The sequence below is a fragment of the Chiloscyllium plagiosum genome, chromosome 23 (genome assembly GCF_004010195.1).
Source record: "Chiloscyllium plagiosum isolate BGI_BamShark_2017 chromosome 23, ASM401019v2, whole genome shotgun sequence".
Lineage (NCBI taxonomy): Eukaryota > Metazoa > Chordata > Chondrichthyes > Orectolobiformes > Hemiscylliidae > Chiloscyllium > Chiloscyllium plagiosum.
In genome coordinates, this window is record NC_057732.1 from 57,536,796 (window position 1) to 57,550,508 (window position 13,713).

Below are 13,713 nucleotides of genomic sequence, written 5' to 3' on the forward strand. Positions count from 1 at the left end.
CGCTCTGCCCCACCCCCTCTCCAGCCTATCATCCTCACCCTCACCTCCTTCCACCTATCGTATTCCCAACGCCCCTCCCCCAAATTCCCTCCCCCCTCCTTTTATTTCAGCGCGCTTGGCACACCAGCCTCATTCCTGAAAAAGGGCTTATGCCCGAAACATCGATTCTCCTGCTCCTTGGATGCTGCCTGGCCTGCTGTCCTTCATGAAGCCTTGCTGCGTCTGCCCAATGTCTATCTAGGTGCCTTGCTATTTCTTCCTTGATAATAGACTCAAGCATAACATCGATTCTCCTGCTCCTTGGATGCTGCCTTCATGAAGCCTTGCTGCGTCTGCCCAATGTCTATCTAGGTGCCTTGCTATTTCTTCCTTGATAATAGACTCAAGCATTTCTCCACTGCAGAAGTTACACTAACTGGTCTATAATTTCCCACCTTTTGTCTACCTCTTGTTTTTAAACAGTGGAGTCACATTTGCTGTTTTCCAATCTGCTTGAACTGCCACAGATTCTAGTGAATTTTGGGTAATTACCACAAGCGCATTTGCTATTTCTCCTGTCATTTCTTTTACAACTTGGGATGCAGTCCATCAGGGCCAGGAGACTTGTCCACCCTCAGCTTGCCTAACACTACCTCTTTCATGATAATGATTGTTTCCAGGTCCTCACCTACCTTCATCTCTTTCTGAATTACAGGCATGTCATTCATATTTTCCACTGTGAAGACCGACACAAAATATCTGTTAAATGCCTCGGTCATTTCCTCATATCCCATTACTAAATCCCCCTTCTCATCCTCTAAAGAACCAATGTTTACTTCAGCCTCTCTTTTTCGTTTTATATATTTACAGAAATTTTTACTAACTGCCTTAATATTCTGAGCTAGTTCATTCTGATAATCTATCTTACTCTGGACCAGTCCCTTTCCAATGGGTTCACTCTTAATGAGGCTGATCTAACATTTGTGGCAGTTACTGTGGGTACAAGTGCAGCTGAGGCTGTTCAAATAGATGACACTGTTTCACTGATCTCCTGTTCAAAGTGAGCACAGAGTACAGAGGAACCTCGATTATCCTAGCGCCTCAGGCGGAGAGAATTTTGTTTGGATAATCAAATTCCGGATAACAGTTTAACCAAGCATCAGAACGTTGTGCTCTTGTCCAGATAATCCAAAATTCGGATAATCAAACGCCGCATAATCGAGGTTCCTCTGTACACTGAGTTCTTTAAGTAGGAATGTCCTGTTTACCATTACACTGCTTGATTTCCCCTTTTTGCCCATTATTCTTGTCAGGAGGAGAAAAGTGAGGTCTGCAGATGCTGGAGATCAGAGTCAAGAGTGTGTTGCTGGAAAAGCACAGCAGGTCAGAGAGCATCCGGGAAGCAGGTGAATTGACCGGATTATTCTTGTCAGCCTTGTCATAAATGGCAGGTCTCTGTGTGGCTGTTCTGGATCTCAAGCTTAGTTTGGTATTTTGTCTTGGAATAGCACTTGGCGTTTCTATATTCGATTCAGATGAGGACCTGTAAAGTAATAATGAAGACAAACTGTGATAAACGGAATTGTGTCTATGCTTCAGTCCCTCTCCAACTCACTTCCCCACATGGCGTCAACGACGAGACAGCGCTGAGCGGGCAGAATGGCAGCGACCCCAACATCCCCTGCGAGCTCCACGGCAACGCCCCCAACAACACGATGGTCACCATGGCGACCGCAGCTGGTTTAAGGCAGCGATGGCACGCGAGTGGCTGGCGGCCGCCAAAGAACAAGTTCGTCTGAGCGAGGTAATAGAGCTGTGCACACGGATTCACCACACAAAATAAAACTGGGAGCGCACCCGAATTCAACAGGAAAGCCAGGAATAAACTCAAATTTACCAGGAACCGGAAGTACACCCGGATTCACCCAATCAACCTGTTGGACTATAACCTGGTGTTGTGTGATTTTTAACTTTGTACACACCTGTCCAACACCGGCATCTCCGAATCGAGATTGGATTAGATAGTGTAAAGTGACGAGATGTCATAAAGATTGATGGGAAAGGGGTTATTTTATCTCACTGTTGATTTTAACCCTAGTCGTGGCCCAATTTGCTTTGAAGGGGTATCCCTCTTTGTGATTCTTACTGAGACTGACTGATTCACTGTTTTTTCACGTAGGGTTGGCAAGAATTTAGCCAAGAGCTATTTGACGTCGTGCTCCAACAGTTGGCAGAAAGCCACGTTGCCTCCTTCACTGATTTATCTACATCTGAAAAAACGCTCTTTGTAGAGCGAGCTGCCAGAACTGTTAATAGAGGTAAGATTGTAGGATGAAAAAATAGCGAATCAAGATGACAGACCCTGAGCAACCTCTGCTTCTCTCTGCAGATGATGTCAGACCTGCTAAGTGTTTCTAGTATATTGTTTTATTTGCAGAAAAATAAGGCTGAATGTGTAGGGAATAACATTGCCATGGATAGCTAACAGGATTCATAAAGTTGACATAAAGCTGGTGGGCAGAGGAGTTTCAAAAAGTGTGGTGTTGGTGGAGGAGTGGCAGATGGAGTTTAGTTTAGATAAATGTGAGGTGCTACATTTTGGAAAGGCAAATCAGGACAGGACTTAGATACTTAATGGTAAGATCCTGGAGAGTGTTGCTGAACTGAGACCTTGGAGTGTGTGGCAATAGTTCCTTGAATATAGAGTTTCAAGTAGGCAGTATAGTGAAGAAGGTGTTTCGTATGCTTGCCTTTATTGATCATTGCATGAGTATAGGAGGTCATGTTGTGCTTGTATGGGACATTGCTTAGACTACTTTCTGGAATACTGTGCTCAATTCTGGTTCTCCCTGCTAAAGGAAGGTTGTTGTGAAACTTGAAAGGATTCTGAAATGATTTACAAGGATGTTGCCATATAGGGAGAGGCTGAATAGGCTTGGGCTATTTTCCCTGGAGCATCAGAGGCTGATGAGTGACCTTGTAGAAATTTATAAAATCATGAGGGGCATGGATAGGGTGGATAATCAAGGTCTTTTCCCCAGGGCAGCAGAGTACAAAACTGGAGGGCATAGGATTAAGGTGAGAGGGGAAAGAAGGGTAAACTTTTTCACGTAGAGGTTGGTGTGTATATGGAATGAGTTTCCAGGGGAAGTTATGGCGACTTATTCAATTACAACATTTAAAAGGCATCTGCATGTATATTTGAATAGGAAGGGTTTAGAGGGATACAGGCTAAATGGTGGTAAATGGGACTAGATTAATTTAGGATATCTGGTCAGCATGGCAAATTGGATCAAAGAGTCTGTTTCCATGCTGTACAGCTCTATGATTCTATGACTCTATTGGGTCTTTATTGGATTGGCAAGTTAATGAGTGGCATGCCACAGGGATTAGTCATAGAATCATAGAATCATAGTGTAATACAGCATGGAAACAGGCCTTTCAGCTCAAATTGGCCTATGCTGACCATGGTGTCCACTCGGCTAGTTCCAATTACCCACATTTGGTCCATATCCCTCTAAATTCTTCCCATCCATGTACCTATCCAAATGTTTTTAAATGTTGCTATTGTACTTGCCTCAACCACTTTCTCTGGCAGCCCATTCCATTTACCCACCACGCTCTGCATGAAGAAGTTGCCCCCCACACCCTTCTTAAATCTTTCCCCTCTCATCTTAAAACCTATGCCCTCTAGTTTTCAATTCCCCATCCATGGAAAAAGACTATATGCATTCATTCTATCTCATAATTTTATATGCCTCAATAAGGCCAACCCGTATACTCCTATGTTCCAAGGAACTAAATCCTATCCTGGCCAACCTATTCCTACGAGTCCTGGTAACATGCTCGTCATCTTCTTCACATTCTTTTCAGTTTACTTTTATGTCTTTCCTTATAACAGGGTGATCAAAACTGTACACAACACTTGTCAAATGTGGCCTGGGCTGGGTCTGCAACTTTGTATGTTATATAAATGTCTTGGATGAAGAGACGAAAGGTATGGCTGCCAAATGTGATGGTATAAGAGGTAGATAAGTAAGTTGTAAAAAGGACATACGAAAACTACAAAAATATACAGAAAGGTTAAGCGAGTTGGCAAAGATCCGGCAAAAGGGGGAAAATGTGAAATTGCACTTTTGGTTGGGAAGAATAAGAAAGAAGCATATCATCCAAATGGTGAGAAGTTACCAGGTATGAAATGTAGAAGTATCTCCATGACTCCTGACTGTGTATAAATTGCAAAGGTTAGAATGCAGGTACAGTAATAATTAGGAAAGCTAATAGAATGTTGCAAGGAGAATTATACCGAAAAATAGGGAAGTAATGCTCCAGTTAAATAGGGCATTGGTGAGACTACCTCTGCACCACTGTATGCAGTATTGGTCCCTTTCAGAGAAAGTTTACTAGACTAAAACCTGAAATAGGAGCAGCTGGACCTTCACTGTTTTCCTTATTTTTACTTTGTCACTCACTATTTCCCTTACTCTTCACAGGTTTTCTGATTTTTTTTTGTGCTTTTTCTGATAAGCAACTAAGATAATTTTATGCAGCTGAAAACTCTCTATTAATATTAAACAAGGTGATTTTAACCTTTCCTGTTTGGTTTAATCCAGGGAGACAAATACTCAAAACTGGCTAAATAGCTCACCAGCCAGTATCCTTCAGTTTTAAATGTAAACCATTTCTATGAGCTGGCAAGCATAACACCAGCAGCAAACAGTCCTGAAGAAGGGTCACTGGACCCAAACGTGAATTCTGGTTTCTCTCCACAGAGGCTGTCTGTCAGATCTGCTGAGATTCTCTGTGTGAGTATTTCAGGTCTGGAATGCACTACCTGAAAGTGTGGTTGAGACAAGTTCAACTGAGACATTCAAGGGGGGATTGACTGATGAGTTAAATAGAAACAATGTGTAAGGTTATGGGGAAGAGGCAGAAGAATGCCACTAATGGCACTATCATGCACATTTGGAGAGCAGACGTGATTGGACAAATTATCTCTTTCTGCACTATGACACTTCTGTGATTCTGTTCCCATTGTGGTTATAGATGAGGAAGGATGGGAGCAGGCTTGAATGGCATGGACTTGTTCGGCAAAATGCCCTAGTCTGTGCTGTTCATCCATTATAGTCCTATATTATATAATTAAAGTTTGAAATCATTGATCTCATACTCCAGCCATATACTGTAAATGTGAGGCAAGGTGTCTCAAAAAGAAACACCAATACAACTTCCAGTCAACCATATGCAACTCTGAGATGAAAAACATTTAAATCAAAGGCAAGCATCACTTTTATTCAAAGGATTATCATTGCCTTTATGGATATTAATATGATGCCAATCCAATAATTTTACTCAACAGTTAACTTGCGAGTTCAAAATGATTATTCACAACCAGTGTTTTTATTGCTCACTATAGGAAGAGCCCATAGAGTACTCACAAATCAGATAAACACTTCCTTGGAGGAACATGTTGCCAATCACTTCACTGGGAAAACAGTGCAAAATGAAACAGTTTTGAGTCTGGTACAAGATGGAGTGGTAAGTTTGTTTCCTTTAACAGCCTAGCTAATGTACAATTTCATGGAAGAATATTTCTAGTGCAGCATTGAATTTTGTAAATATTTACCTAATGTAATCTATTCATTATTAGATTTAATTGACATTAACATGGATATATTTTATTCCCTGCATCAATTTCAAAATATATTTAAAGGTTTGTTACAAGTAACTTAATGTAAAATGCCAGTCCTATCTTAATAAACCTAGAGAGTACCTATCCTCCATGAATATCTGAAGAAAATAGTAGGCAAAACCAAACAGAATCTATTAAACAAACTTGCTGATCTATTTGGGATGTGGCTACCAATACTCTGCACATGTCCTATCATACTCTGCAGTGGAGTATTTGCTTAATTTGTGGTCACTTTTTTTTCACTAAGGATGTGAGTACGTGTATTTATTGCTCATCCCTCGTTGTATGTTAGAAGGTAGTAAGCTGCCTTCTTTAACCACTTCAGTCCATGTCCTGTAGGTTGACCAACAATGAAATTACATGGTGTGCAGGGTGTTCTAGCTAGGTGGATGAAGAACTGGTTGAGCAACAGGAGACAGTAGGAGTTGAAGGGAGTTTCTCGAAATGGAGAAAGGTGTTCCACAGGGATCAGTGCTGGGCCATTGTTGTTTGTGATATACATAAGTGATCTGGAAGAGGGCATTGGTGGTCTGATCAGTAAGTTTGCAGATGACATGAAGGTTGGTGGAGTAGCAGAAGCATAGGGGATTGTCAAAGAATACAAGAGAATATAGATAGACTGGAGAGTTGGGTGGTGAAGTGGCAGATAGAGTTCAATCCGGGCAAATGTGGGGTGATGTATTTTGGAAGGTCTAATTCTAGAGCGAACAATACTGTAAACGGAAGAGCCTTGGGAAAAGTTGATGAGCAGAGAGATCTGGGAGTTCAGGTCCATTGTATCCTGAAGGTGGCTGCACAGGTGGATAGAGTGGTCAAGAAGGCATATGGTATGCTTGCCTTCATCGGACAGGGTATTGAGTATAAGAGCTGGCAGGTCAGTTTAAATTATGCATGATATTGGTTCGGCCGCATTTAGAATACTGTGTACAGTTCTGGTCGCCACATTACCAAAAGGATGTGGACGCTTTGGAGAGGGTGCAGAGAAGGTTTACGAGGATGTTGCGTGGTATGGAAATTGCTAGCTAATGAAGAGAGCTTGAGTAGATTAGGATTGTTTTCATTAGAAAGAAGGAGATTGAGTAGGGGTCTGTTTGAGGTCTACAAAATCATGAAGGGTATAGACAGGGTAGATAGAGATAAGCTTTTTCTCAGAGTGAAGGATTCAATAATGAGAGGTCACGCTTTCAAGGTGAGAGGTGAAAAGTTTAAGGGGGATACACGTGGAAATTACTTTACTCACAGGGTGGGAGGTGCCTGGAACGTGTTGCCAGCCGAGCTAGTAGAGGCAGGCCTGGTAAATTCATTTAAGGTGCATCTCGACAGATGTGTGAGTAGGTGGGGAGCAGAAGGATACAGCCCTTAGGAATTAGAAGATTGATGAGGGCAGAGCAGTAGATGTGATCTATATGGACTTCAGTAAGGCGTTAGACAAGGTTCTCCATGGGAGACTGATTAGCAAGATTAGATCTCATGGAATACATGGAGAACTAGCCATTTGGATACAGAACTGGCTCAAGGGTAGAAGACAGAAGGTGGTGGTGGAGGGTTATTTTTCAGACTGGAGGCCTGTGACCAGTGGAGTGCCACAAGGATTGGTGCTGGGCCCTCTACTTTTTGTCATTTACATAAATGATTTGGATGCGAGCATAAGAGGTACAGTCAGTAAGTTTGCAGATGACACCAAAATTGGAGGTGTAGTGGACAGTAAAGACAGTTACCTCAGATTACAACAGAATCTGGACTAGATGGGCCAATGGGCTGAGAAGTGGCAGATGGATTTTAATTCAGATAAATGCGAGGTGCTGCATTCTGGGCAAGCAAATCTTAGCTGGACTAATGCACTTAATGGTAAGGTCCTAGGGAGTGTTGCTGAACAAAGAGACCTTGGAGTGCAGGTTCATAGCTCCTTGAAAGTGGAGTCACAGGTAGATAGGATAGTGAAGAAGGTGTTTGGTATGCTTTCCTTTATTGGTCAGAGTATTGAGTACAGGAGTTGGGAGGTCATGTTGCGGCTGTACAGGACATTGGTTAGGGTGACCTTATAGAGGTTTACAAAATTATGAGGGGCATGGATAGGATAAATAGACAAAGTCTTTTCCCTGGGGTCGGGGAGTCCAGAACTAGAGGGCATAGGTTTAGGGTGAGAGGGGAAAGATATATAAGAGACCTAAGGGGCAACTTTTTCATGCAGAGGATGGTACGTGTATGGAATGAGCTGCCAGAGGATGTGGTGGAGGCTGGTACAATGGCAACATTTAAGAGGCATTTAGATGGGTATATGAATAGGAAGGGTTTGGAGGGATATGGGCTGGGTGCTGGTAGGTGGGACTAGATTGGGTTGGGATATCTGGTCGGCATGTAAGGGTTGGACTGAAGGGTCTGTTTCCATGCTGTACATCTTTATGACTCTATGATTCTATAATTGGGCGATTGGTTTAGACAGTGGATTTGGATCGGCACAGGCTTGGAGGGATGAAGGACCTGTTTCTGGGCTGTAAATTTTCTTTGTTCTTTGTATGGCTTCGGAAGGATATTCCAGGATTTTGACCCAGCGCCAGTGAAAGAATGACAATATATTTGCAAGTCAGGATGGTGAATGGCTTAAAGGGGAACTTACAGGTGGTAGTATTCCAAAATATTGTTGCCTTGTCCTCCCAGATGAAAATGGTTGTGAGTTTGGAAGGTGCCTTCTAAGGATATTTGGTGATGGAGGAAGTGAATGCTTGTGGGCGTAGTGCCAATTAAATCTATTGTTTTTTTCCTGGGTGGTGATGAGTGCTTCTTGAGTTAAAGGTGTTAGAGCTGCATCCACCCAGGCAAGTGGGATGTATTGTATTATATTACACTCTTAACTTAGTTAAAAATCACACAACACCAGGTTATAGTCCCAACAGGCTTATTTGGAAGCACTAGCTTTCAGAGCGCTGCTCCTTCATCAGTCCAGTCCAACACCGGCACCACTAAAGATTCCTGACGTAGGCCTTGTATATGGTGGACAGGCTTTATAGAATTAAGAGGTGTGTTACTTGCTACAATATTCCTAGCCTCTGACCTGCTCTTGGAGCTACTGTATTTATGATTAGACTAGATTAGATTACTTAGTGTGGAAACAGGCCCTTCGGCCTACCAAGTCCACACCGACCCTCCGAAGAGCAACTCACCCAGACCCAATCCTCTACATTTACCCCTTCACCTAATACTATGGGTCATTTAGCATGGCCAATTCACCTAACCTACACATTTTTGGACTGTGGGAGGAAACCGGAGCACCCAGAGGAAACCCATACAGACACTGGGAGAATGTGCAAACTCCACACAGGCAGTTGCCTGAGGTGGGAATTGAACCCGGGTCTCTGGCGCTATGAACCAGCAGTGCTAACTGCTGTGCCACCGTGAGGCCAGTTGAGTTTCTAATCAGTGGTAACCTCAGGATGTTGATAGTTCAGGATTCAGTATTGGTGACACCATTGAATGACAAGGGGCAATGGTTAGGTTGTCCCTTCTTGGAGATGGCCATTGCTTGTTATTTGTGTCATGTGAATGTTACTTGCCACTTGTCAACTCAAGCCAGGGTATTGTTGGACAATAACCATATACTAGTTCAGTACCTGAGAAGTTGCAAATGGTGAAATCATCAGCAAACATCCCCATTTCTGATTTTATGATGGAAGGAAGGTCAGGTTATAGTCCAGTAGGTATATTTGGAAGTACTAGCTTGGAGACACTGCTTTTTCATCAGGTAGCCTCCATCATGAAGGAGCAACACTCCAAAAGCTAGTACTTCCAAATAAACCTATTGGATTATAATCTGTTGCTGTGTGAATTTTAACTTTGTCCACCCCAGTCCAACACTGCCACCTCCACATCATTGATGAAGCAGTTGAAGATGGTTGAGCCAAGGATATTACCTTGAGTAACTGCCGAGATATCCTGGAGATGATATGACTGACCTTTAACAACCACAACTATCTTCCTATATAGTCAGGAATGATTCCAACCAGCAGAAGGATTGCCATTAATTTCCATTGATTCCAGTTTTTCTAGGGCTTCTTGATGCCACACTGGTCGAATATGGCCTTGATGTCAAGGGCTATCGCTCTCTCGTCACCTCATTTTTGTCCATTTTTGAACCAATACTGTAATGAGGTCAGGAGCTGAGTGGTACTGGCAAAACCCAAACTGGGCATCAGTGAACACATTATTGCTGAGCAGCTGCTGCATAATAACACTGTTGATTACACCTTCTATCACTTTACTGATGATCAGGAGGAGACTAACAGGACTGTAATTGACCGGGTTGGATTTGTCCTGCTTTTCATGTACAGGATATGTATACCTGGGCAATTTTCCACAGCGTCTGGTAGATGCTGGTGTTGCAACTGTACTGGAACTGCTTGAACAGGGCTGCAGGAAGTTCTGGAGCACAAGTGTTTACAAATTCCATTGCCTCCAACCATTTCTTGATATCACATAGAGTGAATGGAATTGACTGAAGACTGGCATCTGTGATGATGGGGACCTCTGGAGGAGGGCCAGATGGATCATCTATTTGGCGCCTTGGGCTAAAGATTGATGTGAATGCTTCAACCTTATCCTTCGCATTGATCTTTTACTGGTTTCATCCATCATTGAGGATGGGGATATTTGTGGAGCATCCAATGAGTTTTTAGTTGTCCACTAACATTCACAACATAAAAATAATTATTGGTTATTGAAGATAGTCATTTCAGTGAAGCAGATGTAAACACAGATAATCTGCAGGCCACAATTCAGTCAATCAAGATTTCATAGGCTACAAGGGAACAGAATTGATGTCCTGTCATCTTGAACTGTCAGTATCTTCAATATCCTCTTATATGTAATGCTGCCATTCCTAGATGATGTGGGATGGAGGAAACAAGATATTGACAATCATACAGCACTACCATCTACTACTGATGTGGCTTGTGCTGCATTCATCGGAATTAGGTCCCTCTGTCAAAGGTCCATGTGGAGGCATTCCATGGCCTCCTTGTCTGAGATCTCCATGTCTCGCTGTCTGAAGAAGTATAATAAACTATCAAGGGCTGGATGTCTTACAAGAATGGATATTGGCAGATAAAATTTATCCTCTGCAACCATGGTTGCTAACTCCATTCTGCAGCCACCTGACTGAGGTCAAGATTAGATTAGATTAGATTAGATTAGATTATTTACAGTGTGGAAACAGGCCCTTCGGCCCAACAAGTCCACACCGCCCCGCCGAAGCGCAACCCACCCATACCCCTACATTTACTCCTTACCTAACACTACGGGCAATTTAGCATGGCCAATTCACCTGACCTGCACATCTTTGGACTGTGGGAGGAAACCGGAGCACCCGGAGGAAACCCACGCAGACACTGGGAGAACGTGCAAACTCCACACGGTCAGTCGCCTGAGGCGGGAATTGAACCCGGGTCTCTAGTTCTGTGAGGCAGCAGTGCTAACCACTGTGCCACCGTGCCGCCCACAAGTGTAGATATGGTGCAGCCATACATTTCCATCAAGGCTATGATGAAGCAGATGAAAAGCCCTGACTGTGTGTGCCCCATATTCTTGGTATGCTATGCTCTGCTCAACCAGAGCAAGCAAAAAGAAATGTGACCACAGAAGAAATGTTGTATACAATTCTGGGCACCACACTTCAGAAGAAATTGTGTACATTTTGGAGAAAGTACAAAAGACATTTACAAGAATGGTTTCAGGGCTGAGAAACTCTAGTTATGAAGATTGGTTAGGACTGTTTTACTTGGAGAGGAGATTTGATAAAAGTTTCTAAAATCATCAAGTTTATGGATAGGATAGATAGATAGAGGGAAATGCTTCCCACTCACAGCAAGCTCAAGAGTAAGAGGGCACGGATTTGAAGTGCAAAAGAAACAAATGCAATGTAAGAAAAATCTTTTTCACACTTTACGTGGCTAGGTAGCCAGAGTAATTAGTAGTTAGCAAGAAGTATAGAGTTGTGATATTGAGTGACTTCAATTACCCAAATACTAATTGGGATACTATTGGACTAAGAAGGCAAAAGAATTTCTGAATAATATTCAGGAGCACTGTAGTCAACATTTTTACTTATTAAGCTTACCTATCTTTTCAAAACACTTTGCACACTTCCGTATTAAATGTCCAGCCCTCACCATTCTTCAGTTATTTTTCTGTTATCACTATTGTATCATAACGAGTTTTGAGAAGATTTGTAGCTCAGGTTGAGGTTTTGGATGTAGGTTTGCTTGCTGAGCTGAAAGGTTCATTTCCAGACGTTTTGTTACCTTCTGAGTAGACCCCTTGGCATCATGGTAGCCCACAAACCCACCAACACACTAAAACAGCAACTAATGAACTTGAAAGACCCTATACAGACAATGAGCAAAACTAACGTCATTTACAAAATACTGTGCAAGGACTGTAACAAACACTACGTTGAATAAACAGGCAGCAAACTAGCCACCAGGATGAACACCAACTAGCCACAAAAAGACATGACCCTCTCTCATTAGTATCCTCACATACGGATGAGGAAGGACACCACTTCGACTGGGACAATACATCCATCCTAGGACAAGCCAAACAAAGACATGCAAGAGAATTCCTAGAAGCATGGCATTCCAACCGGAACTCTATCAACAAACACATCAAGTTAGATCCCATCTACTACCCCCTGAGAAAAGGAACAGGAAGTGACTTCACCACAGGAAATTACATCACCAACCCAAAGAAACCCAAATATATTAATAGAAAGCATGAATTTTCAGCATTGCTTTGTATGAGGTCCACGAAAGATATTACCTAGTCAGGTAACGAAATGTCTGGAAATGAACCTTTCAGCTCAGCAAGCAAACCTAAAATCCTGGAGCTCTCTCTTTAACAGCATTGTGGGTCGATCTGGACAAAATGGACTATAGTGATCAAGAAAGAACTCAGGACCACTTCCTGAAGGGCAACTAGGAATGGGCAATAGATTCTGGCTTAGCCAGTGATGCCCACATCCCACCAATGAGTAAAAGTAAATTGTATCATATAATCACATGGCTATTTTTGCTTTAGCTCACCAGTTATATTCAGCATATTTAATGTGTTTACATATATGCTTTCTAAGCCTATCTTTGTACTCTTCGTGGTCTCTTCTCCCGCAAACGAGACTTGATGGTATGTTGCCTTTCAGGTGCCAAGGTCAGGGATGTCTTGGATTGATTCTACACGATTCTTAAGGGGAAGGGTGAGCAGCCAGAAGTTGTGGTGCACATTGGTATCAATGGCATAGGTAGGGAAAGAGATGAGGACCTGAAAAGAGAATATCAGGAGTTAGCTTGGAAGCTAGAAGGTGAGACAAGCAGATTGGTAATCTCAGGATTGCTACCGGTGCCACAGGCTAGTGAGGCTCGGAACAGAACGAGTACAGGTGAACACATGGCTACAGGGCTGGTTTAGGAGACAGGCCTTCATATATGTGGATCATTGGGATACCTTCTGGGGAAGGTGGGACCTGTACAAGAAGGACGGGTTGCATCTGAACTGGAGGGGCACCAATATCCTGGGCAGCAGCTTTGCTAGAGCTCCTCAGGCGGGTTTAAACTTGATTGACAGGGATATGGGAACCAGAGCTAATGGAGTACGTATGAACAGCCAGTTACAGTGTGCAGAGAGTCTGTAAAGAGGCATAGGCAGGTGATAGGGCAAAGGTGCAGTCAGTGTGATGAGTTACATAGAACATAGAAGAATACAGCGCAGTACAGGCCCTTTGGCCCTCGATGTTGTGCCGATCCAAGCCCACCTAACCTATACTAGCCCACTATCCTCCATATGCCTATCCAATGCCCGCTTAAATGCCCATAAAGAGGGAGAGTCCACCACTGCTACTGGCAGTGCATTCCATGAACTCGCGACTCGCTGAGTAAAGAACCTACCCCTAACATCTGTCCTATACCTACCACTCCTTAATTTAAAGCAATGCCCCCTTGTAATAGCTGACTCCATACGTGGAAAAAGATTCTCACTGTCAACCCTATCTAAACCACTAA

The 13,713-nt window shown here is 42.9% G+C and overlaps 1 protein-coding gene across 2 annotated transcripts in view; it reads left to right on the forward strand.

The window, feature by feature from the left end:
• The first annotated feature begins 1,725 nt into the window (after nt 1-1,725).
• Nucleotides 1,726-13,713, forward strand: part of LOC122561890 — a 255,316-nt gene continuing 243,328 nt past the window's right edge. For both annotated transcript variants that reach the window (XM_043714223.1, XM_043714224.1), the window contains exons 1-3: nt 1,726-1,783; nt 2,159-2,297; nt 5,396-5,517. In XM_043714223.1, the coding sequence (XP_043570158.1) occupies nt 1,733-1,783; nt 2,159-2,297; nt 5,396-5,517 (312 nt within the window). In that variant the 5' untranslated portion in view covers nt 1,726-1,732. The remainder of the gene's footprint in view (nt 1,784-2,158; nt 2,298-5,395; nt 5,518-13,713) is intronic.